This window comes from Trichomycterus rosablanca, chromosome 15 (genome assembly GCF_030014385.1).
Source record: "Trichomycterus rosablanca isolate fTriRos1 chromosome 15, fTriRos1.hap1, whole genome shotgun sequence".
Taxonomy (NCBI): Eukaryota; Metazoa; Chordata; class Actinopteri; order Siluriformes; family Trichomycteridae; genus Trichomycterus; species Trichomycterus rosablanca.
This window is the reverse complement of record NC_086002.1, coordinates 25,485,442-25,509,759: the sequence shown is the minus strand read 5'-3', so window position 1 is coordinate 25,509,759 and position 24,318 is coordinate 25,485,442. Positions and strand designations below refer to the sequence as shown.

The 24,318-nt window shown below is 38.8% G+C and overlaps 5 protein-coding genes, 1 long non-coding RNA gene and 1 other non-coding gene across 7 annotated transcripts in view; 4 read left to right on the top strand and 3 right to left on the bottom strand.

The window, feature by feature from the left end:
* The window catches only part of LOC134328768 (uncharacterized), a 34,623-nt gene extending 18,683 nt beyond the window's left edge, over nt 1-15,940 (bottom strand). Inside the window, exon 1 of the mRNA XM_063009988.1 lies at nt 15,558-15,940. Coding sequence (XP_062866058.1) covers nt 15,558-15,940 — 383 coding nt within the window. The remainder of the gene's footprint in view (nt 1-15,557) is intronic.
* Nucleotides 12,169-12,876, top strand: LOC134328878 (histone H1-like). Its single transcript, XM_063010112.1, has one exon. It carries the CDS (start codon nt 12,216-12,218, stop codon nt 12,816-12,818), a length of 603 nt encoding a protein of 200 aa, XP_062866182.1. The 5' UTR covers nt 12,169-12,215; the 3' UTR covers nt 12,819-12,876.
* LOC134328995 (histone H2A-like) lies at nt 13,413-13,799 on the top strand. Its single transcript, XM_063010234.1, has one exon. It carries the CDS (start codon nt 13,413-13,415, stop codon nt 13,797-13,799), a length of 387 nt encoding a protein of 128 aa, XP_062866304.1.
* On the top strand, nt 14,469-14,888 carry LOC134329069 (histone H3-like). Its single transcript, XM_063010314.1, has one exon. It carries the CDS (start codon nt 14,492-14,494, stop codon nt 14,774-14,776), a length of 285 nt encoding a protein of 94 aa, XP_062866384.1. The 5' UTR covers nt 14,469-14,491; the 3' UTR covers nt 14,777-14,888.
* Nucleotides 15,941-16,541: 601 nt separating the features above from the next.
* LOC134328818 (histone H1-like) lies at nt 16,542-17,183 on the bottom strand. The gene has a single exon (XM_063010046.1). It carries the CDS (start codon nt 17,181-17,183, stop codon nt 16,542-16,544), a length of 642 nt encoding a protein of 213 aa, XP_062866116.1.
* Nucleotides 17,184-17,940: 757 nt separating this feature from the next.
* On the top strand, nt 17,941-18,866 carry LOC134329112 (uncharacterized). The gene is made up of 2 exons (XR_010014763.1): nt 17,941-18,181; nt 18,468-18,866. It is a non-coding gene; the product is annotated as an uncharacterized LOC134329112 (long non-coding RNA).
* Nucleotides 18,867-22,253: 3,387 nt separating this feature from the next.
* LOC134329711 (U1 spliceosomal RNA) lies at nt 22,254-22,416 on the bottom strand. The gene has a single exon (XR_010014935.1). It is a non-coding gene; the product is annotated as a U1 spliceosomal RNA (small nuclear RNA).
* Nucleotides 22,417-24,318: the final 1,902 nt, after the last annotated feature.

The window sequence follows — 24,318 nt, the reverse complement described above, 5'->3', positions numbered from 1 at the left end:
TAAAAAAAAAAATTGTAATGTCGCCCTCTTGTGGCAGTGTTGGAGAATTGCAATAAAGTAATATGATGTGGTAATATGAGGTTTTGTGAATATGGAAAAAAAAAGATCCTTGTAATGTCGTCATCGTCGTCTTGTGGCAGTTTTGGAAAACTGTAAAAAAAATTACCATGACATGGTAAAATGAGCTCATGTGACCGAATTGGTAAAAAAAATCTTTTAATGTCGCCCTCTTAAGGCACTTTTGAAAAATTGCAAAAAAAAATAGTGATATGATATTGTTACGAGCCTGTTCTCTACTGCAACCATTTAGAGACATGGTGGAGTGACTGGGGACTTTCAATATGAAAAAAAGGGCAGTTGTAGCTTAACGGTTAAGATACTGGCCTAGTAAGCAGAAGGTTGATGGTTCAAACCTCATCACTGTCAGGCTGCCACCGTTGGGCCCTTGAGCAAGGCCCTTAACCCTCAATTGCTTAGACTGCAAAATGTAAGTCGCTTTGGATAAAAGCGTCTGCTGAATGCTGAAAATTTAAAGACAAAGCAAGAGTGTTTACTTTTATTATTTGTGGCCAGTTTTGTTGTGACCATGGTAAAAAGAAATTGAAATGTCGCCCTTCTGTGGCACTTTTGGAAAATTGTTTTAAAAAGTAATATGTTGGTAAAGACCATGTTGGTAAACAAAAATCTTCCCTCGCCCTGTTGTGGCACTTTTGAAGAATTGCAAAAAAAAAAAAAAATAGTGATATTATATTGTTACGAGCCTGTTCTCCACTGCAAACAATTAAAGACATGGTGGAGTTACTGGGGACGAGACTTTCAATATAAAAGCAGCAGGCGACCTGTATACTTTGAAAGCTCTGGTTAAGTAAATACAGCTACAACGTATGTTGTGAGCACATGCAGGTAAACAGAGCAATGTAATTTTAGCCTTGTGTTTATTTGTGGCCACCAGATTTCTTGTGACTGGTAAAAACAACAATTGAGATGTCGCCCTCTTGTTGCATTTTTGGAGAATTGTTACAAAAACTAATATAATATGGTAAAATGAGGTTTTGTGAACATGGTAAAAAAAGATTTTTGTAATGTCGCCCTATTGTGGCAGTTTTGGAATTGCACATTGAAAAATTAACATGATATGGTGAAATGAGTTCATGTGACCAAGTTGATAAAAAAAAAATCTTGTAATGTCGCCCTCTTGTGGCACTTTTGGAGATTTGCAAAAAAGTAATATGTTGTGTTAATATGAGATCTTGTGACCATAATAAACAAAAATCTTTGTAATGTCGCCTTGTTGTGGCACTTTTGAAGAATTGTGAAAAAAAAAATAGTGATATGATATTGTTACGAGCCTGTTAACTACTGCAACCAATTAGAGACATGGTGGAGTGACTGTGGGCGGGACTTTCAGTATAAAAAAAAAAAGAAAATAATGTCAAGGGCAGTTGTAGCCTAGCGGTTAAGATACTGGACTAGTAAGCAGAAGGTTGCTGGTTCAAAGCTCATCACTGCCAGGCTGTCACCGTTGGGCCCTTGAGCAAGGCCCTTAACCCTCAATTGCTTAGACTGCAAAATATAAGTCGCTTTGGATAAAAGCGTCTGCTAAATGCTGTAAAGGCAAAGCTAGAGTGTTTACTTTTATTAATTGATTATTTGTGGCCATTTTTTTTGTGACCGTGGTAAAAAAGAAATTGTAATGTCGCCCTCTTGTGGCACTTTTTGAGCATTGCAAAAAAAGTTATATGATGTGGTAATATGAGGTCTTTTGACCATGGTAAAAAAAGATCCTTGTAATGTCGCTGTCTTGTGGCAGTTTTGGAAAACTGTAAAAAAAAAATTCACATGATATGGTAAAATGAGTTCATGTGACCAAATGGGTAAAAATATCTATTTTAATATATTTTAATAAAATATATTAAAATATATATTAAATAAAATATATTTTAATGTCGCCCTGTTGTGGCACTTTTAAAAAATTGCAAAAAAGTAATATGATGTGGTAATATGGGATCTTGTGATCATGTTAAATAAATCTTTGTCGCCCTGTTGTGGCACCTTTGGAGAATAAAAAAAAAAAATAGTGATATGATATTGTTACTTGCATGTATTAGTGTTTGGTTGTTCTCTCTTTCTGTCTTTTTGCAGTACAAGTGTCTGCTGATGTTATGAGCACATGCAGGTAGACAGACCACTGTAATTTTAGCCTTGTGATTATTTGTGGACACCAGTTTTCATGTGACTATGGTAAAAAAAAAAAAATTAAAATGTCGCCCTCTGGTATCACTTTTGGAGATTTGTTATAAAAACTAACATTATATATTATTATATCATATTATGGTGAAATGAGATCATGTGACCATGCTGTTAAAAAAAATCTTGTAATGTCGCCCTCTTGTGGCACTTTTGGAGAATTGCAAAATAAAAAAATAGTGATATGATATATGTTACATGCCTGAGGGAAACGTTTTTTTTTTCTTTTATGTATTTGTGTTTGGTTGTTTTTTTTTTTTTGGTTGCAGCGTTTTCTCCACTGCATCCAATGAGAGGCATGGTGGAATGACTAAGCATCAGCAGTACAAGTGGCTGCTGATTGGTTGCAGCCTGTTCTCCACTGCAACCAATGAGCGATAGGGTGGAGTGACTGAGGGCGGGGCTTCTAGTAAAAAAACAGCAGGAGACAGTTTTGGAAAACTTAAAAAAAAAATTTACATGATATGGTAAAATGAGTTCATATGACCAAGTTGGTTATAAAAAAATATTTTAATGTCGCCCTCTTGTGGCACTTTTGGAGATTTGCAAAAAAGTAATATTATGTTGTAATATGAGATCTTGTGACCATGGTAAAAAAAAATCTTTGTAATGTCGCCCTGTTGTGGAACTTTTGGGGAATAAAAAAAAAAAATAGTGATTTCATATTGTTACATGCCTGAGGGACACGTGTTTTTTTTGTTTTCATGTCTTTGTGTTTGGTTGTGCTCTGTTTCTGTCTTCCTGTATTTTTGCAGTACAAGTGGCTGCTGATTAGTTGCAGCCTGTTTTCCACTGCAACCAATCAGAGATATGATGGACTGACTGGGGATAAGCAGTACAAGTGGTTGCTGATTGGTTTAAGCCTGTTCTTCACTGCATCCAATTAGAGAAATGGTGGAGTAGCTGGGGGCGGGGCTTCCAGTAAAAAAAACAGCAAGAGACCGCCACGAATAAAAAAAGAAAATGATGTCAATACAAAGATAGAGTGTATACTTTTAAAGCACTGGTTGAGTAAATACAACTACAAGGTTATGTTATGAGCACATTCAGGAAGACAGACCACTGTAATTTTAGCCTTTTGATTATTTGTAGCCAGTTTTCTTGTGACCATGGTAAAAAAAAAAAAAAAAGAAAGAAATGTCGCCCTCTTTTGGCACTTTTAAAGAATTGTTATAAAAGCTAATATGATATGGTAATATGAGTTCTGTTGACCATGGTAAAGCAAAAAATCATTGTAATGTCGCCCTTTTGTGGCAGTGTTTTAAAAAACTGTAAAACAAATTAACATGATATTTAAACTTAGATCATGTGACCATGGAAAAAAAATCTTGTAATGTCTCCCTCTTTTGGCACTTTTGGAGAATTGCAATAAAATAATATGTTGTGTTAATATGAGATCTTGTGACCATAATAAACAAAAATCTTTGTAATGTCGCCCTGTTGTGGCACTTTTAAAGAAGTGTTGAAAAAAAATTGTGATATGATATTGTTACGAGCCTGTTAACTACTGCAACCAATTAGAGACATGGTGGAGTGACTGTGGGCGGGACTTTCAGTATAAACAAAAAAAGAAAAGAATGTCAAGGGCAGTTGTAGCCTAGCGGTTAAGCTACTGGGCTAGCAAGCAGAAGGTTGATTGTTCAAACCTCATCACTGCCAGGCTGCCACCGTTGGGCTCTTGAGCAAGGCCCTTAACCCTCAATTGCTTAGACTGCAAAATGTAAGTCGCTTTGGATAAAAGCATCTGCTAAATACTGACAATGTAAAGACAAAGTTAGAGTGTATACTTTTATTATTTGATTAATTGATTATTTGTGGCCAGTTTTCTTGTGACCATAATAAAAAAATTGTAATGTCGCCCTCTTGTGGCACTTTTGAAGAATTGCAAAAAAAAGTTATTATAATTTATATTATATAATATAATATTATGTGGTAATATGAGGTCTTTTAACCATAGTAAAAAAAATCCTTGTAATGTCGCTGCTTTGTGGTGTCACGCTTTGAGCCTCTGTGTGTGCTCCTGAGGTGCCACGCCCCCCTCTCCATGAGCACACTGTCTCCTGCCACACCCCGTTCCTGATTGGCTCTTCTGGGCTAATTAGCTCCAGCTGCTCCTAATAAAAGGAGGCAGCTTCTCGACAGACGCTGAGAACTATTCTTCTGAACTGGGTTATGGTGTGGAACTCTGTGTTGGTCTCTGTGTTGGTCTCTGTGTTGGTCTCTGTGTTGGTCTCTGTGTTGGTCTCTGTGTTGGTCTCTGTGTTGGTCTCTGTGTTGGTCTCTGTGTTGGTCTCTGTGTTGGTCTCTGTGTTGGTCTCTGTGTTGGTCTCTGTGTTGGTCTCTGTGTTGGTCTCTGTGTTGGTCTCTGTGTTGGTCTCTGTGTTGGTCTCTGTGTTGGTCTCTGTGTTGGTCTCTGTGTTGGTCTCTGTGTTGGTCTCTGTGTTGGTCTCTGTGTTGGTCTCTGTGTTGGTCTCTGTGTTGGTCTCTGTGTTGGTCTCTGTGTTGGTCTCTGTGTTGGTCTCTGTGTTGGTCTCTGTGTTGGTCTCTGTGTTGGTCTCTGTGTTGGTCTCTGTGTTGGTCTCTGTGTTGGTCTCTGTGTTGGTCTCTGTGTTGGTCTCTGTGTTGGTCTCTGTGTTGGTCTCTGTGTTGGTCTCTGTGTTGGTCTCATGTTACTAGCCGTGTGTTTAGCTTTGTGTTTAGCTTATGTTACTAGCCGTGTACTTAGTTTGTGTTACTAGCCGTGTACTTAGTTTATGTTACTAGCCGTGTGCTTAGTTTATGTTTAGTTAGCTGTGTTTAGTTTTGTTTAGCCCTGCTTTGTTGGTCTTGTCTTTTGTTATTAATAAATATCCTTTGTTAGTTTTTACATCTCTGCGTTTGTGTCCACCCCTATTGTCTTGTCCCTAGACCCCCTCGTGACATGTGGCAGTTTTGGAAAACTGTAAAAAAAAATTAACATGATATGGTAAAATAAGTTCATGTGACCGAACGGGTAAAAAAAAAAAACATTTTAATGTCGCCCTGTTGTGGCACTTTTGGAGAACTGTAAAAAACAAATTGTGAGATGATATTGTTACGTGCCTGAAGGACACAGTGTTTTTTTGTCTGTTTTCATGTACAGTATTTGTGTTTGGTTGTTCTCTCTTTCTGTCTTTCTGTATTTTTGCAGTACAAGTGGCTGCTGATTGGTTGCAGCGTTTTCTCCACTGCATTCAATGAGGGCTATGATGGAGTGACAGGGGGCGGGACTTTTAGTAAAAAAGCAGCAGACGACCGCCACAAATAAAAAAAAGAAAGAAAAGAATGTCAAGACAAAGATAGAGTGTATACTTCTAAAGCACTGGTTAAGTAAATACAGCTACAAGGTAATGTTATGAGCACATGCAGGTAGACAGACCACTGTAATTTTAGCCTTGTGATTATTTGTGGTCAGTCAAAAAAAAATTGAAATGTCGCCCTCTTGTATCAGTTTTGGATATTTGTTATAAAAACTAATATTATTTTTTATTATATAATATTATGGTAAAATGAGATCATGTGACCTAGCTGGTAAAAAAAATCTTGTAATGTCGCCCTCTTGTGGCACTTTTGGAGAATTGAAAAATAAAAAAATACTGATATGATATTGTTACGTGCCTGAGGGACACGTTTTTTTTTCTGTTTTTATGTATTTGTGTTTGGTTGTTCTCTCTTTCTGTCTTTTTGCAGTACAAGTGGCTTCTGATTGGTTGCAGCCTGTTCTACACTGCAACCAATGAGCGATAGGGTGGAGTGACTGAGGGCGAGGCTTCCAGTTAAAAACAGCAGGAGACCGCCAGAAATAAAGAACAAAGAAAAGAATGTCAGGATAAAGATAGTGTATACTTAAATCATATATGTATATGAAAGCTCTGGTTAATTAAATACAGCTTTACGGCTATGTTATGAGCATATGCAGGTAGACAGACCACTGTAATTTTGGCCTTATGTTTATTTGTGACCACCAGATTTCTTTTGACCGTGGTAAAAAAAAAAAAATTGTGTTGCTTCCCTCTGGTGGCACTTTTGGAGAATTGTAAAAAGTAATATGATATGTTAAAATTCCCAGATTTTACCAATTCTTCCCTGTCTCAGGTCCACAATCTTGCTGTCATTCTAGACTCCACTCTTTATTTTATATTTCACATAAAAAATGTTGCTAAAACTGGATATTTTTACCTTAAGAACATCTCTAGACTGCGCTTCTTTATTTCATTCTCTTCAACTGAAACTATTGTAATGGACTATTGTAATGCTGTTCTTTATGGGCTCCCTGTCTCCGGGCTAAAGAGGCTACAGAATGTACAAAATTCAGCCGCGAGGGTCCTAACACATACAAGATCACGTGATCACATAACTCCTACACTTAAACAGCTCCACTGGCTACCCATCCAATACCACATTCAATATTAGGTTCTTTTGTTGGTTTTTAAAGCCTTGCATGGCCAAGCACTTACATATCTCACTGATTTACTTCATCCACACTCACCTACTCGTTTACTTCGGTCATCAGATTAAAACGTACTTGTTGTCCCCCCTTTCAGGCTTTGTTCTATGTGACAGGGCTTTTAGTATATCTGATCCCAAACTCTGGAACTCCATTCCTGAGAAACTCCGAGCATGTACTTTGTTTTGGCTGAGCGGGAGTCATCTCTTCCCCTCCTGCGCCACCAACCAGACAAACCGCCAAAGTTTTTTTTGTCATGTTGTGTATCTTCTCTGGTAGTTAAAAGTTTAACTTAGTTATGTAATATTTTAATCAAACTTAAAAGCAGAGTAGGGGGTAAAGCCCTTTTTTTGTTGTTTGTTTTTTGTTTTCTCCTGGTAACAGTAGAGCGAGAGGCAGGAAAAACATTGTATTTTGATAAGTTTAGTACCTTGTACGGTGGCCGAGAAGTGCAAAACAAATTAACATTTTAGAAAATAAAATTACAAAAAAACCAAAAACAAATTTACAAGAGCTGAAACACTTTTACCAATGCCGAGACACATTTACAAACAGCCGATCTGAAGAAAATGGTAGGTACAATACACAGGAAGTGCTTGTTGCTTACCTGCTGCCAATCAAACTGTTTCTCGGGGGTAAAGTGAACGGAGTTTGTGGAAATAATTTGATCCAGTTCACCTGCTTTTGTTTTTCTTGTAGTCTTGAAGTCCTTAGATTGTTTGTGCAGACATTTAGACGTGGCCTGTTCATCTCTATCTACTGTCCGCTTCTCTAAACATCTAAGGAATTCAACAAGAAAAACAAAAGCGGGTCAACTGGATATAATAATTAACACAAAATGGACAGAACATTGTTTATTAGGGACGGAACATTTGATACCGAGGCTTTGAAGCTTGTTTCACTTTTGTAACACTGGACTCAGTGTATTGGAGCTTATATTAAACCAGCAGGAATGTGCAGGACTGATTCAAAGCTTTGGTGCTTTTATCTCACTGACTATATAAGAGACAGTAAAACTACACTCTAATAAGTAATGTGTCATTTTTTCTACACAACTACTGTGTCCTGCGATCTGTAACATGTTTTGTGTCATTTTTGGCCACTTTTTACACAGACACGTAAAGTAACTCCAATAGTTAGTCTAAACATTTATGTGTAGAACTGTGAGAGAATACATTGTTTAAAAATATATATTTATTCATTTTTTTATTTTAATTTGGATAAAATAATGGCATTTCTGACTAGAAACATAGATTTTTTTTTCCCATGGAAGATTAAAAATAAATTAATAAATAAAAATATGCGTTAACCAGTCACATTTCTCCTATCAAGTATATCTGTGTTTCATGGTTGATTTCCTCTTTTTGGACCATGCAAGGAAAGGAGCAGGACTCATCCTTATTGGTAAGATGCAAAAGCAGTGGGGTTTCAGAATAGTCTAGTATTGAGTATGTTTTATTAATATTTATTTAGTTAATGTTTATCAGTGTTTTGTTGTGTGTTTTATGAAGTCAAGCAAAGCTATAAAAAGTAGGTTTTAACCCTGTGACCTGTTTTAACTTACAATAGACTCACAATTGACTTAGTTAAGTAAAAAAGGAGGCACTGAATTACATTAATATAAACCTAAGTTTGCTTTTCTGTTCCTATTCAGTAATAAATGTTCCGTTAACTAGTAATAAATGTTCCGTTCCTGACTAGTCTTTCTTTTTATTGGTATTATTTATCGTTAGCTAACTGGCTAACCGTAAATCGGACTTTTAGTTTGGTCAAAATGGCGCCACAACAGAATGATTGTGGATAAGGTTACCATAGCAACCCTGTGTGTTTTAGTTTTCTCAAGGTAACTTACTTAACTGATCTATTGGGACTGTGTTGTTACAGTGATTGAGTAACATTATTTAAGTTAAATCTCATTATGAGAAGCGAATTTTAATCATTTTAACATTTTTAGCTTAGTTTAGCTCAGTTCGTTTTACTGAATCGGTTCTTTTAAATCATCCGTTTAAACGAATCGAAAAACTGAATCGATTGATTCATTAGTGCTTTAGAGGCCCTAATGCAGTCGGTTCGGAAGTGCAGAATCGTTTCGGAAGAATCGGTTCTTTAAATCGAATTGTTAGCAACATTGCTTATTGTTATTAGCATTAAAGCTGGTAGTGGTGGATATATTTAGGGTAAAGCACAACTCTTCCAAAATGTATCATCCGATTTACTTTATTCTGGTAAAGGAAACATTTTAGCTTGTATGCTGTAACTGTAGTTTTCAGGTGACTTGTTTAATAATTTGCTAAACAGCCTATGTGAATAATTAGAGACATGACAAATTTGGAGGAATATCAGTTGTGTTCTGATTACTCATTTGGTTGGTTGACTAATCAGAATGTTATTCAAAATATTAAATGTTGTAAATGTCTAATTCAGTTAATATTTTGTATTGTGATTACACAAGACTCTCTGAGAGAGAAACACAGCACCTTGTAATGATATTTCTGTCTTTCTTTTAGGACAGAGAAACAGACGTTTTACGAGATTTTGCAACCATCTTTAAGAATGGAAAGAAGTTCAAGGAAGATATATTTTGTACCTTTACTGTTAAACTGTTTGTAATCTTGTTTTACAAAAAACACAAAAAAGAATGTTATTTAAACATTTGTAATATTATACAGTAAAATAAAATGGCTACATTTGTTTTAGTCTTTATCTTACCCATTTTCTTGATTACACATAATCAACACACATTGTGTAAGAACAACACATTGTGTTTGTTAATTATCCTAACACGGTGGGTGTGCAAAAACAGGATGACACATTTACTGTGTTTAAATCAACATATAGTATGTGTCGTCCCTGAGCACACTCCTCACATGTGTTGAAATTCCACACAGTGTGTGTCGTTTTTAACACATTTCTTTTTAGAGTGTAGGGTTACCAACCGCCCCGTAAAATACAGAATCGTTCTTTATTTGGAGACTAAACGTCACGTTCCGTATTGAACTGATACAGGACGAGCTTTGTATGCAACAGAAGGATACTGCTGCTACCGTGGAAATTAGAAAGCGTTTGGTTATTATATTAAGTATTTGCTTTCATTCTTAGTAACGGTGTGTGTGAGCAGGTTTATCAGCATAACAACCTGTTTAATACACCGCTGTATGAGTAGCACAGTGGGCTGAGTGTGTTGTTTTGCCTAAAATATGGTTCTGACTTATTATTATAAAGAATGAAAATAATATTTGTTAAACACCCTAAATAAAACATTTTGATAATGTTCTCATAACAGTGTAAGACCGTATTTTTTATAGGTGCAACCCTAACCACCCCCCTCCTCCCCCACTCAGGTATTTTCAGCACAATCAGGAAAAAACTTCAAAAGCTTTAATGAGGCTTCATCTGCACATCACTATTGTTTAGTGTCACCATCACAAACTCCTTTCACTTCATCCCTGCAAAACAGTTTGATTGGCAGCAGGTAAGCAATGAGCACTTCCTGTGTATTGTACTTACCCTTTCCGTCAGATCAGCCGTTTGTAAATTTGTTTCGGCATTGGTAAAAGTGTTTCAGCTCTTGTAAATTTGTTTTTGTTGTTAATTTGTTTTGCACTTCTTGGCCACTGTAGTTTTTGCTCAGTAAATCGATCCACAATCGATTTGATGTTTTTTTTTTGTAACTAAAGTTTAATTTTAATAATTTTGCAGTTTTAAACATGTTAAAAAAAGAAATTCAACAGGGCTTCTATGCAACCCTAAACCCTATTACAATGTACTATAATCGCCATATTTGTCGCATTTTTTAATATTGTACAATTAGGTGAGACAAACAGCAATTAGAGACATGAAAATGTAGCCAAAAAATAACCCATACTAGGATATAAGACAGAGTGGGAGAATAGAGCAGTGTGTGATAAAAAATTCATATTAGGTCAAACCAGTAAAATTGTAGTGAAATTGAAATAAAACAAACAAATAGCTTTAGAAACCTTTCAGTGCTTGTGAAAGTAGCATTAGAGACATGTTAGGATAAAAAAAAAAAACTACATCTAAAACACCTGCAGCGGTGTAGGACGAGGTGTTGGGTGAATAAAACATTAAGGTAAAATTGTGTTTAGGAATGTGTAATATATAAATGGACAACGCTTGTGTTTGTTGCTAGCTTTTGCAGGTGTGTGTGTGTGAGAGAGAGAGTAAAAAATGTAAGTAAAATAGGTGGATATGTCTCACCTGGACTGCTAGAGCCATTAATGTTATGTTAAATTTGGTGTTAGGGTCATGAATGAGTGATTAACTAAATAAACAATGAATACATTAAACAAATAAATAAATAAAAATTGATTGAATAAGTTTTCAGATTATTCTGTGCTGAACAATACTGACTTATAAAGTCTTTATAAGTGACATCTGTGTTAAAAATGTGTTTGTATATTTCACTATATTGTGAGAAATGGGACGTTATAAGTCATATTCTGCTAAAGCATAACGTTTCATAAACATATTTCAAAGTCAGACACATCTTGGTTAAAGTGAAAGTGATCTTAGCTGTGTATCAATAAAAGCCAAATAAGTGAAATAAGACATTTTATGTGTCGGTGTTAGCTGTGTTAAAGACATTTCTGAGTTAAACATTAAAAAGTGCATCTTTATAAAAGAGATGTATCAGATAAATAACTAAAATAGACTTGAATCTGTTTTCTGAGTGTTAGAAACATCAGTAGAATGTGAATGTTGGAGCCATGTGTTGTTTTAGAAATGTGTCAGTATATGTGAACTTAAAGCTGACACGGTGATGTTCTGTAGATCTTACAGCACAAATATGTAGGAATGACTGAAATAAATGTTAGTGTATTAAAATATTCTTCTTATTATCACCATTATTATTCTAAATTGTTATATTTACTTTTTTTTTCCATTTGTTCTTTCTGCTACATGACAGTTAAGCACCCTGGACTCGACCTAGTCCTGCTTGGTAGCTGTGTTTTACTTCGCACTAAACAGCCTATTTTTCTAGTAGAAAAGGAAACTCACATCCGCTTATAAATGCATGTGGAAAACACCAAGGCTTTGTTTATACTTTTCAGCCTGTGTCTACAAGAAGATCGGGTTTCCTCAGCATATTTTTACGTGTAATAAGATGTGAAATGTGCGCTGCGTCGCTTTACGCATCAGGAGCGGTGTGCTGTTTTAGCAGAATACAAGGAAACAGAGCATCGTTAGGTTCCCTTTGCGGGCTTTTACATGAACGAGAGAACTTATGTTCGGCCGACGTGCACTTTATTACCTCGCATTTTATATCAGGACTTGTATTTTAATCATTATTTGCCATGAGAAAACACACGTGCGCATGTGTCACGGAAGCACACAGACGCTGCGCTGGTCGAGTTGAGTCTACACAGTTCTCATGTGTGCTATAAAGCCCCGCCCCCTCTCGTAAGAGGGAGGAGTCTCTGTACAACAGAGCACAGCGCTTCACTCGCTCTTTCTTAGCGCCGTTTTAGCTCCAACAACGATGGTAGAAGAAGCTCCAGCACCGGCCAGCTCGGCCCCCGCCAAGGCTCCTAAAAAGAAGACCGCGGCCAAACCCAAGAAAGCGGGTCCCAGCGTCGGCGAGCTGATCGTCAAAGCTGTTTCCGCTTCCAAGGAGAGGAGCGGCGTGTCCCTGGCCGCCCTGAAGAAAGCTCTGTCTGCAGGTGGATACGACGTGGAGAAGAACAACTCACGCGTCAAACTCGCCGTCAAAAGCCTGGTGACCAAGGGCACCCTGGTGCAGACCAAGGGCACCGGCGCCTCAGGCTCTTTCAAGCTCAACAAGAAGCAGACCGAGGTGAAGAAGCCCGCGGCCAAAAAAGCCGCCGCTCCTAAAGTGAAAAAAGCCGCAAAGAAACCCGCCGCTGCAAAGAAGCCCAAGAAGGTAACAGCCATGAAACCCGCCGCTAAGAAGTCCCCCAAGAAGGTCAAGAAACCCGCTGCTGCCGCTAAGAAAGCCACCAAGAGCCCTAAGAAGGCTAAGAAGCCGGCGACCCCCAAGAAGGCAGCCAAGAGTCCTAAAAAAGCCAAGGCAGCCAAACCCAAGACCGCTAAGGCCAAAAAAGCTGCACCCAAGAAGAAGTAAACTTGTTCCTGTTTTATTACTTTTGTTTTATTAAAACGGCTCTTTTAAGAGCCACCTATATCCTCCCATAAAGAGTCGCGTTTCCTAAACTCATACATACATATAAGCATTCATGCAAACATACAACTATTCATACAAACATATTTTGTGGAGAGTGATAAGCAAGGAGTTAAAAACACTAAGTATAACTGGTCTTGTTTTATGTGTATTAATGATTTTGTCACACATACTCATAAAACTGTCCGTATAAATGTGTATATGTATGTGAATTTACGTATATGAGCACCTTACATAGTGTAATTGTTAGTGTAAATGTTATTGTGACATAATATAATGTAATTGATGCTTAAGAGAATCTTTTCTGTATCATACATTACACGGGCGGGAGAACGGAGGAGAAGGGAGGGGGGGGGGGGGCAATATGTGAGGGGCGTGTATGTGTTTCCCTGGGACTTGACGGCGCGTTTATGATTGGCTAGGCTGTGCCTTCTCTCTAAGCCAATAGGAGAGAGGCCAGTTTGCCTATATCATACCGTTTCGAGCGCTCTCCAAGTTTACTTCAGTTTTGTTCCACGAACGTATCTGACTATCAAAATGAGTGGTCGAGGAAAGACCGGTGGTAAGACTCGGGCTAAGGCCAAGACTCGCTCATCCCGTGCCGGCCTTCAGTTCCCTGTGGGCCGTGTTCACAGACTGCTACGTAAGGGTAATTACGCCCACCGTGTGGGCGCTGGTGCTCCTGTCTACTTGGCTGCCGTGCTGGAGTATCTGACCGCTGAGATCCTCGAGTTGGCTGGTAACGCCGCCAGAGATAACAAGAAGTCTCGTATCATCCCTCGTCATCTGCAGTTGGCCGTGCGTAACGACGAGGAGTTGAACAGACTGCTTGGAGGTGTAACCATCGCTCAGGGCGGTGTGCTGCCTAACATCCAGGCTGTTCTGTTGCCCAAGAAGACCGAGAAAGCAGCCAAGGCCAAGTAAAGTCGCTCTCGTGTTCTAACCAAAAGGCTCTTTTAAGAGCCACCCATTTCCACAGAAAAAGTGCAATTTCCCCAGATAAAGTGTAAATAATACAAATGTAATATTGTTTCATAGACTCACACGGCATAAACCACATGATTTATGACATGGTAAAATTAACAAATCAATATGTACGACTTATTTTTTCACCATTTATCTATCTTTACATATTTCACTATGTATGTATACATTAGCCAAGTTATAGATCACTTGCAGTAGCAAAACCAACAATATAGACGATTAAAAGTGGTGCAACAAACGTGTTTGTGTAATGCACATGGAACAAAAATATTAATAATGCTAATAATAACAACAATAATAATAAGCAAAATGAACGAAATATTCAATATATTTTTTTAAAAGGTATATACTTTAAATGCGATTGTAAGCTGTGTTCTAAAAGCACAAAGACACAAAGGAAAGTATTATAAATCCCGCCAACAGCATGGAGGAAATACTGTGTTTCTGAAACGAGGCAGTGGCAGAACGCCGACCAGTAAGTGACATTTGACGTAAGCACGATCGTCCAATGAAAAAAGAGCTTCATCAAGACGCCCAATGAGCGCGGAGCGGCTCTGGTGCTTAAATAGAGCGTGTTGGGCGGGCTGACATATTCTGTTCTACAGTTGGTGAAGTGCAGAGTTCCAGACGCGATGGCAAGAACCAAGCAGACCGCTCGTAAATCCACCGGTGGTAAAGCGCCGAGGAAGCAGCTCGCCACTAAGGCTGCCCGCAAGAGCGCCCCGGCTACTGGCGGTGTGAAGAAACCTCACCGTTACAGGCCAGGTACCGTGGCTCTGCGTGAAATCCGCCGTTATCAGAAGTCCACTGAGCTGCTCATCCGCAAGCTGCCCTTCCAGCGCCTGGTTAGAGAGATCGCTCAGGACTTTAAGACCGATCGGCGGATTTCACGCAGAGCCACGGTACCTGGCCTGTAACGGTGAGGTTTCTTCACACCGCCAGTAGCCGGGGCGCTCTTGCGGGCAGCCTTAGTGGCGAGCTGCTTCCTCGGCGCTTTACCACCGGTGGATTTACGAGCGGTCTGCTTGGTTCTTGCCATCGCGTCTGGAACTCTGCACTTCACCAACTGTAGGACAGAATATGTTAACCCGCCCAACACGCTCTTTTCAAGCACCAGAGCCACTCTGCACTCATTGGGCGTCTTGATGACGCACTTTTCTCATTGGACGAACGTGCTTACGTCAAATGTCGCTGACTGGTCGGCGTTCTGCCGCTGCCTCGTTTCAGAAAACATAATATTTCCTCTATGCTGTTGGCGGGATTTATAATACTTTCCTTTGTTTCTTTGTGCTTTTAAAAGACAGCCTACAATCGCATTTAAAGTATATAACTTTCTAAAAAAATATATTTTTGATTATTTCGTTCATTTTGCTTATTATTATTTTTGTTCCATGTGTATTACACAAACACGTTTGTTGCACCACTTTTAATCGTCTATATTGTTGGTTTTGCTACTGCAAGTGATCTAAAACTTCACTTGTGTACACATATATAAAGATAAATAGAAAGGGAAAAAATAAATCGTACATATTGATTTGTTAATTTTACCATGTCATAAATCATGTGAGTTTCATGCTGTGTGAATCTATGAAACGATATTAAATTTGTTTACACATTATCTGGGGAAATTGCACTTTTTCTGTGGTAATGGGTGGCTCTTAAAAGAGCCTTTTGGTTAGAACACGAGAGCGACTTTACTTGGTCTTGGCTGCTTTCTCGGTCTTCTTGGGCAACAGAACAGCCTGGATGTTAGGCAGCACACCGCCCTGAGCGATGGTTACACCTCCAAGCAGTCTGTTCAACTCCTCGTCGTTACGCACGGCCAACTGCAGATGACGAGGGATGATACGAGACTTCTTGTTATCTCTGGCGGCGTTACCAGCCAACTCGAGGATCTCAGCGGTCAGATACTCCAGCACGGCAGCCAAGTAGACAGGAGCACCAGCTCCCACACGGTGGGCGTAATTGCCCTTACGTAGCAGTCTGTGAACACGGCCCACAGGAAACTGAAGGCCGGCACGGGATGAACGAGTCTTGGCCTTAGCCCTAGTCTTACCACTGGTCTTCCCTCGGCCACTCATTTTGATGATCAAATGCGTTCGTGGAACAAAACTGAAGTAAACTGAGAAAGAGCTCGAAACGGTGTAATATAGGCAAACTGGCCTCTCTCCTATTGGCTTAGAGCGAAGGCACAGCTGAGCCAATCCTAAACGCGCCGTCATGTCTCAGGGAAACACATACACGCCCCCTCACATATTGCCCCGCCCCCTCCCTCCTCCCCTCTCTTCTCCTCCGTTCTCCCGTCCATGTAATGTATGATACAGAAAAGCTTCTCTTAAGAAACAATTACATTGTCACAATAACATTTACACTAACAATTACATTATGTAAGGTGCTCATATACGTGAGTGCACATACATATACACATTTATACGGACAGTTTTATGAGAATGTGTGACAAAATCATTATTACACATAAAACAAGACCAGACATACTTAGTGTTTTGAACTCCTTGCTTATTACTCTCCACAAAATATGCATGTATGTATGAATAGTTGTATGTTTGCATGCATGCTTATATGTATGTATGTGTTTAGGAAACGCGACTCTTTAGAGGAAGATATAGGTGGCTCTTAAAAGAGCCGTTTTAAGAAAATGAAGGTAATAAAACAGGAACATGTTCACTTCTTGGGAGCAGCTTTTTTGGCCTTGGCCGCTTTGGGCTTAGCGGTCTTGGGTTTGACTGCCTTGGCTTTTTTAGGACTCTTGGCTGCCTTCTTGGGGGTCACCGGCTTCTTAGCCTTCTTGGGGGTCGCCGGCTTCTTAGCCTTCTTGGGGCTCTTGGTGGCTTTCTTAGCGGCAGCAGCGGGTTTCTTGGCCTTCTTGGGGGACTTCTTAGCGGTGGGCTTCTTGGCTGTTACCTTCTTGGGCTTCTTTGCAGCGGCGGGTTTCTTTGCGGCCTTTTTCACTTTAGGAGCGGCGGCTTTTTTGGCCGCGGGTTTCTTCGCCTCGGTCTGCTGCTTGTTGAGCTTGAAAGAGCCTGAGGCGCCGGTGCCCTTGGTCTGCACCAGGGTGCCCTTGGTCACCAGGCTTTTGACGGCGAGTTTGACGCGGGAGTTGTTCTTCTCCACGTCGTATCCACCTGCAGACAGAGCTTTCTTCAGGGCGGCCAGGGACACGCCGCTCCTCTCCTTGGAAGCGGAAACAGCTTTGACGATCAGCTCGCCGACGCTGGGACCCGCTTTCTTGGGTTTGGCCGCGGTCTTCTTTTTAGGAGCCTTGGCGGGGGCCGAGCTGGCCGGTGCTGGAGCTTCTTCTACCATCGTTGTTGGAGCTAAAACGGCGCTAAGAAAGAGCGAGTGAAGCGCTGTGCTCTGTTGTACAGAGACTCCTCCCTCTTACGAGAGGGGGCGGAGCTTTATAGCACACATGAGAACTGTGTAGACTCAGCTCGATCAGCGCAACGTCTGTGTGCTTCCGTGACACATGCGCACTTGTGTTTTCTCATGGCAAATAGTGATTAAAATACAAGTCCTGATATAAAATGCGAGGTAATAAAGTGCACGTCGGCCGAACATAAACTCTCTCGTTCATGTAAAAGCCCGCAAAGGGAACCTAACGATGCTCTGTTTCCTTGTGTTCTGCTAAAACAGCACACCGCTCCTGATGCGTAAAGCGACGCAGCGCACATTTCACATCTTATTACACGTAAAAATATGCTGAGGAAACCCGATCTTCTTGTAGACACAGGCTGAAAAGAGCAAACCAGACCTTGGTGTTTTCCACATGCATTTATAAGCGGATGTGAGCTTCCTTTTCTACTAGAAAAATAGACTGTTTAGTGCGAAGTAAAACACAGCTACCAAGCAGGACTAGGTCGAGTCCAGGGTGCTTAACTGTCATGTAGCAGAAAGAACAAATGGAAAAAAAAATAATAATAAACATAATAATTTAGAATAATGATGATAATAATAATAATAAGAACATTTAATGTTAGTCAGAACAAGTCAAAACAACCGTATTCACAATTATGCCTGTTCTAATTAATAAATTATTGTTTCAGCCTCAGCAATAGGCTCTATGCACGACTGTCTTCCGGGTTCTCGTATACTGGCAGATCAACTTCCGGTATTCATTTGCCGGTCGTCAACAAGCAGATAACGTTAGGCATGGCTCTCTTTTACACTTGTTGTCTTCAAGATTAACCTCGTCTGACAGTGAACGATTTAGACCGACCGACGCATGGTTTGTACTGCTTCTTCTAACAAGCGGGAAAAAGGATTTTAAATGTACAACTCCAGCGACATTGACAAATATGAAGGTAAGTACGTTAGCAAACATTTCCTTAGAACCATGCAAGTAGGGTAGTTGTAAACTGGTTAGTGGTTGTTTTGCTAGACTAGACAAACACTACATCTAGCTTGACAGACCAGTATTAAGATTCATGTTTTAGTTAGCTTTGAAGCATACCATTACAATTTCATTTTTATGCATATTCTGCTTGCACAGTGCCAGGTTAGGCAAGCTTTAAGATAGTGTCAAATCCCATGTATTAATGATGTTCAAACAACAATAAATATATATATGTATGTGTGTTCAATTCCCAGGTGGAGTGGTCCGGGTTCTTTCTGTGTGAGGTTTGCATGTTCTCCCTGTATCTGCGTGGGTTTCCTCCGGCAGCTCCTGTTTCCTCCCACAGTCCATAGACGTGCAAGTGAGGTGAATTGGAGATACAAAATTGTTTGATATTAAAACTTGAACTGATGAATTTTGTGTAATGAGTAACTACCATTTATGTCATGAATGTAACCAAAGTGTAAAACATGATGTTAAAATCCTAATACAACATAAAACAAACTAAACATATCTGACTGGATATATTAGCAATTTACCCTCAATCTTTTGATTAAGTGTAAAAAGTTTTGTTCACCAATATATGAATGAGTTATCTTTTATTCATTATCAAATGTTATATGTCAGACCATAATAAATTTCCTGTCAATTGATTAATTTGATGTTACAGTATTAACATGTCTTTCTCCAAAAACATATTTGTTGTAAATGCGAGCAGGAACTTTGATTTTTTTATTCTTATGTTTATTACAGCAGGTTATCAAGAATTAAAGTCATTACAGAATTTATCAGTGTCAAGCTGGCAGCAATGGGGTATCAAATATACAGTGCCTTGCAAAAGTATTCAGCCCCCTTGAACTTTTCAACCTTTTGCCACATTTCAGGCTTCAAACATAACGATATGAAATTGTAATTTTTTGTGAAGAATCAACAACAAGTGGGACACAATCGTTAAGTGGAACGAAATTTATTGGATATTTTAAACTTTTTTTAGAAATAAAAAACTAAAAAGTGGGGCGTGCAATATTATTCAGCCCCTTTACTTTCAGTGCAGCAAACTCACTCCAGAAGTTCAGTGAGGATCTCTGAATGATCCAATGTTGACCTAAATGACTGATGGTGATAAATAGAATCCACCTGTGTGTAATCAAGTCTCCGTATAAATGCACCTGCTCTGTGACAGTCTCCGAGTTCTGTTTAAAGCGCAGAGAGCATCATGAAGACCAAGGAACACACCAGGCAGGTCCGAGATACTGTTGTGGAGAAGTTTAAAGCCGGATTTGGATACAAAAAGATTTCCCAAGCTTTAAACATCTCAAGGAGCACTGTGCAAGCGATCATATTGAAATGGAAGGAGTATCAGACCACTGCAAATCTACCAAGACCCGGCCGTCCCCCTAAACTTTCAGCTCAAACAAGGAGAAGACTGATCAGGGATGCAGCCAAGAGGCCCATGATCACTCTGAATGAACTGCAGAGATCTACAGCTGAGGTGGGAGACTCTGTCCATAGGACACAATCAGTCGTACACTGCACAAATCTGGCCTTTATGGAAGAGTGGCAAGAAGAAAGCCATTTCTCAAAGATATCTATAAAAAGTCACCTGGGAGACACACCAAACATGTGGAAGAAGGTGCTCTGGTCAGATGAAACCAAAATCGAACTTTTTGGCCACAATGCAAAACGTTATGTTTGGCGTAAAAGCAACACAGCTCATCACCCTGAACACACCATCCCCACTGTCAAACATGGTGGTGGCAGCATCATGGTTTGGGCCTGCTTTTCTTCAGCAGGGACAGGGAAGATGGTTAAAATTGATGGGAAGATGGATGGAGCCAAATACAGGACCATTCTGGAAGAAAACCTGTTGCAGTCTGCAAAAGACCTGAGACTGGGACGGAGATTTATCTTCCAACAAGACAATGAACCAAAACATAAAGCAAAATCTACAATGGAATGGTTCACAAATAAACGTATCCAGGTGTTAGAATGGCCAAGTCAAAGTCCAGACCTGAATCCCATCGAGAATCTGTGGAAAGAGCTGAAAACTGCTGTTCACAAACGCTCTCCATCCAACCTCACTGAGCTCGAGCTGTTTTGCAAGGAAGAATGGGCAAAAATTTCTGTCTCTCGATGTGCAAAACTGATAGAGACATACCCCAAGCGACTTGCAGCTGTAATCGCAGCAAAAGGTGGCGCTACAAAGTATTAACGCAAGGGGGCTGAATAATATTGCACGCCCCACTTTTCAGTTTTTTATTTCTAAAAAAAGTTTAAAATATCCAATAAATTTCGTTCCACTTCACGATTGTGTCCCACTTGTTGTTGATTCTTCACAAAAAATTACAATTTCATATCGTTATGTTTGAAGCCTGAAATGTGGCAAAAGGTTGAAAAGTTCAAGGGGGCTGAATACTTTTGCAAGGCACTGTATATGCTGTTCAGTTCAAAACCTTGTATCATGTTACAAAAGAGAAAAAAAAAAACGTCCATTTGAAGTTAAATGTAAAAAGATTTTATTTCAAGTCTTTTTAACGCCATTCAAGTGGTCTATTCATTGTGAAATGAATGTTAAACAACTGCCAGATTCACAAAACGTAAGAAACAGCAAAAACTGTTTTACACACTCAATATAGAAGCACTTTGTAGTTCTACAATTACTGACTGTAGTCCATCTGTTTCTCTACATGCTTTGTTAGCCCCCTTTCATGCTGTTCTTCAATGACTCTCCCAGGACCCCCACAGAGCAGGTATTATTTAGGTGGTGGATGATTCTCAGCACTGCAGTGACACGGACATGGTGCTGGTGTGTTAGTGTGTGTTGTGCTGGTATGAGTGGATCAGACACAGCAGCGCTGCTGCAGTTTTTAAACACCTCACTGTCACTGCTGGACTGAGAATCGTCCACCAACCAATAACATCCAGCCAACAGTGCCTCATGGGCAGCGTCCTGTGACCACTGATGGTCTAGAAGATGACCAATTGAAACAGCAGCAATAGATGAGTGATCGTCTCTGACTTTATGCCTACAAGGTGGACCAACAAGGTAGGAGTGTTTAATAGAGTGGACAGTGAGTGGACACGGTGTTTAAAAACTCCAGCAGCACTGCTGTGTCTGATCCACTCATACCAGCACAACACACACTAACACACCACCAGCATGTCAGCGTCACTGCAGTGCTGAGAATCATCCACCACCTAAATAATACCTGCTCTGTGGGGGTCCTGGTCATCAAGAACAGAAAGGAGGCTAACAGTATAGAAAGAAACAAATTAACTACAGTTTGTAATTGTAGAACTAATAAAATAATCAAAGAGTGTAGACATAAGAGGTATGTTTACATAATGAAGAGGCTTTTGTTGGCTTTTTATGCTTTTGTTTAAAAACAGAGTATAAACTATAATATATATATTTACAATATTTAAATGTGCACGTTCTTTAAAAAATTACAGTCAAAAACGAATGTTTAGCTCCATCCCTTGACAAGTGGTCCAATCTCACGATACAGTAAACAGCTGATTTATGCTCTGATAGCGATCACTGTGTCAAACAACTTATTCTTTTTAACCCGTCGGATGCAGCGTTCAACATGAACCCTGAGAATGTACCGATCCACCCCGATCTTGTTTTTGAAAACACAAAACCTTCTTACTAATTTTAGAACTCAAACTCGTATATTCGCCGCTATACGACACGTTGTGATTAGAAATTTGCCGGTGTTTATAACAAACCGGAAGCTAGACTGCCCGACTAACGCTAAACGGAAACGCGTCACAGAGCTTGCGTGCATAGAGCCTATAGCAAACAAGTGTCATAAGCAAATTAGATAAAAACCATGACTGAAATAGATCAGTTTAAGGAATGACAAGTAACGTATCTGTTTATTCTTTTATGCTTTGTTCAAATTGTGCAAAACATAAAAACGTAAATAGAGACAAACGATTTTCTTTGGAAAGCATTTGATACACTTCACTAAAAACAAACCAATAGCAAACAATCATCCTGCAGTCATAAACTCTTTCTTTGCTATCACAGAAATCAGGGGAGAAGAGAACGCAGTCCCCCCATATCAGAAATGCTGCAGTCGAGATTCCCACATTTGGGGAATTTGCAGCGGTCAGCACAACCGGAGTGCAATGGCTGAGCCTCGCCCTGGGTGAATCACCTTCTTGATCATGGTCTCGCCCCTGCCAGGTAAGTATGAGGTCCAGAAGCACCGCCGACCAGAGACACCGAATCACACACCGTTCAAACTCACGGTGACTCCATTCATCTACTCATCACACCAGCACAAACCTCACCGAACACAAACCCGCTATTCTGCAACATCAAAACCACCACGCAGACATCTGCCTGGAAAAAACAAAACAAAAAACACTTGGTTCAACCAAAACAGAAGAAAAAAATGATCATTTAAAATTGATCTACAGAAAAGAAAAAGAACCACTGTAAAAATCCACCTGATAAGCATGTTCATTACAGGTTTGGCATAGCTCAATCATGAAACGGTCAATTTAGCCTAAGAAATAGTGCAAACGGCTAATTATGTGTCCAGTGCTGAAGCTGATCTAAAACACCGGTCTCTTTAACGTTTGTATCAACAAGCTTTTTATGTAAGGGTGATTCGTCAATTGGGGGAACTTTTACGTCCCTAAGTTATAAATTTGTGTTAAAAATACTTTATTACTAGACAAATATTTTAGGTATTAAAAAGATCATTCATTGCATCACTAAAAAATTACATACCAAAATAATTATGATTTTCATTTTTTATGATGATTTAAACATCAATATTTTGCTACTTTGGCCTTGTCCCCAACCCAGACTTTAAAACTTCTTTGCTCTGATAAAATGCTAAAAAGTGATCAATTCATTATAAAAATCACAATATGAGTTTTATAATAACTTGAAAAGAAACAATATGTATTTTTTTTTTCATATTTGTACAACCTATGCATATTTTTAAGCAATATATTACTGTCCCCAGCATTATCGTCATTACTACAACAGTGTATGGTTTCTGTAGGGAATCATTTGAAGGTAACACTTGTTTATGTTGTAACCATGGAAACAAAGACATGCAAGGAAGCACATGCCAGCCATGAGAGAAGATTGACATTTTAATAAGATAATGTCTGGAAATGTGAGTAACTTAATCATGTATTCCTCCTGATCATAGAGTATATTTATCCAGCGTCATTACCATTTACATCAATATGGCAGTACGTTACAAAAAAAAAAGAAATGTACACATTATTTATATGTATTTTAAGTGCATCTTGTACTAGCTGTTGACTAGCTTTAGCAAATCCATGGCCTATCTAGTTTTTTTCTTTAAAAAAGTAAAAATTGTCATTACCAACACATAATGACATTTTGCTATGCCACTTCGCAAATAAATATGAAATATTAAAATTCAATATAAGCTCAATTGTAGCCATCATTAAGTCTTTGCTCCAGCATTATTTTGACATGATTAAAACTGAATTATTCCTAATTTTATTTTTCAAAAGTTAAGATGGTCAAAAGAGCCCACACTGAAAAAAAAAATCCATTGAATTTACTTAATTTTTAATGTGTACATCGGTCCCACATGATCAAATTGTGGCCAACTGATATTATTTTTTCTTGTCAAGGTAAAATATTTCATTCACATTCAAACTAGTAAATTGAATCATGTTGATACAAAACAGAAATTCTCATTACTGTTAAATAAATGTATTGTGTTATGTTAAATCAATTTAATCATGTAATGTTAATCAATTTATTCATGTAATGTTAAATCAATTTAATCATGTAATGTTAATCAATTTCATCAGGTAATGTTAAATCAATTTAATAATGTAATGTTAATCAATTTATTCAGGTAATGTTAAATCAATTTAATCATGTAATGTTAATCAATTTCATCAGGTAATGTTAAATCAATTTAATAATGTAATGTTAATCAATTTCATCAAATAACATTAAATCAATTTCATCATGTTAAGGGTACATGATTTTAACTGTAACGGCAGCTATATTTTTATTGTGGAATTTGAGTTAATTTTAATTAAGCAAGTTAACTGTTCAGATCTTACAGTGGTACTAAGGACCTATTGAAA

Coding starts and splice junctions, on each gene's coding strand:
- LOC134328818 (XM_063010046.1), bottom strand. CDS start 17,183: ATGGTAGAAGAAGCTCCAGCACCGGCCAGCTCGGCCCCCGCCAAGGCT.
- LOC134328878 (XM_063010112.1), top strand. CDS start 12,216: ATGGTAGAAGAAGCTCCAGCACCGGCCAGCTCGGCCCCCGCCAAGGCT.
- LOC134328995 (XM_063010234.1), top strand. CDS start 13,413: ATGAGTGGTCGAGGAAAGACCGGTGGTAAGACTCGGGCTAAGGCCAAG.
- LOC134329069 (XM_063010314.1), top strand. CDS start 14,492: ATGGCAAGAACCAAGCAGACCGCTCGTAAATCCACCGGTGGTAAAGCG.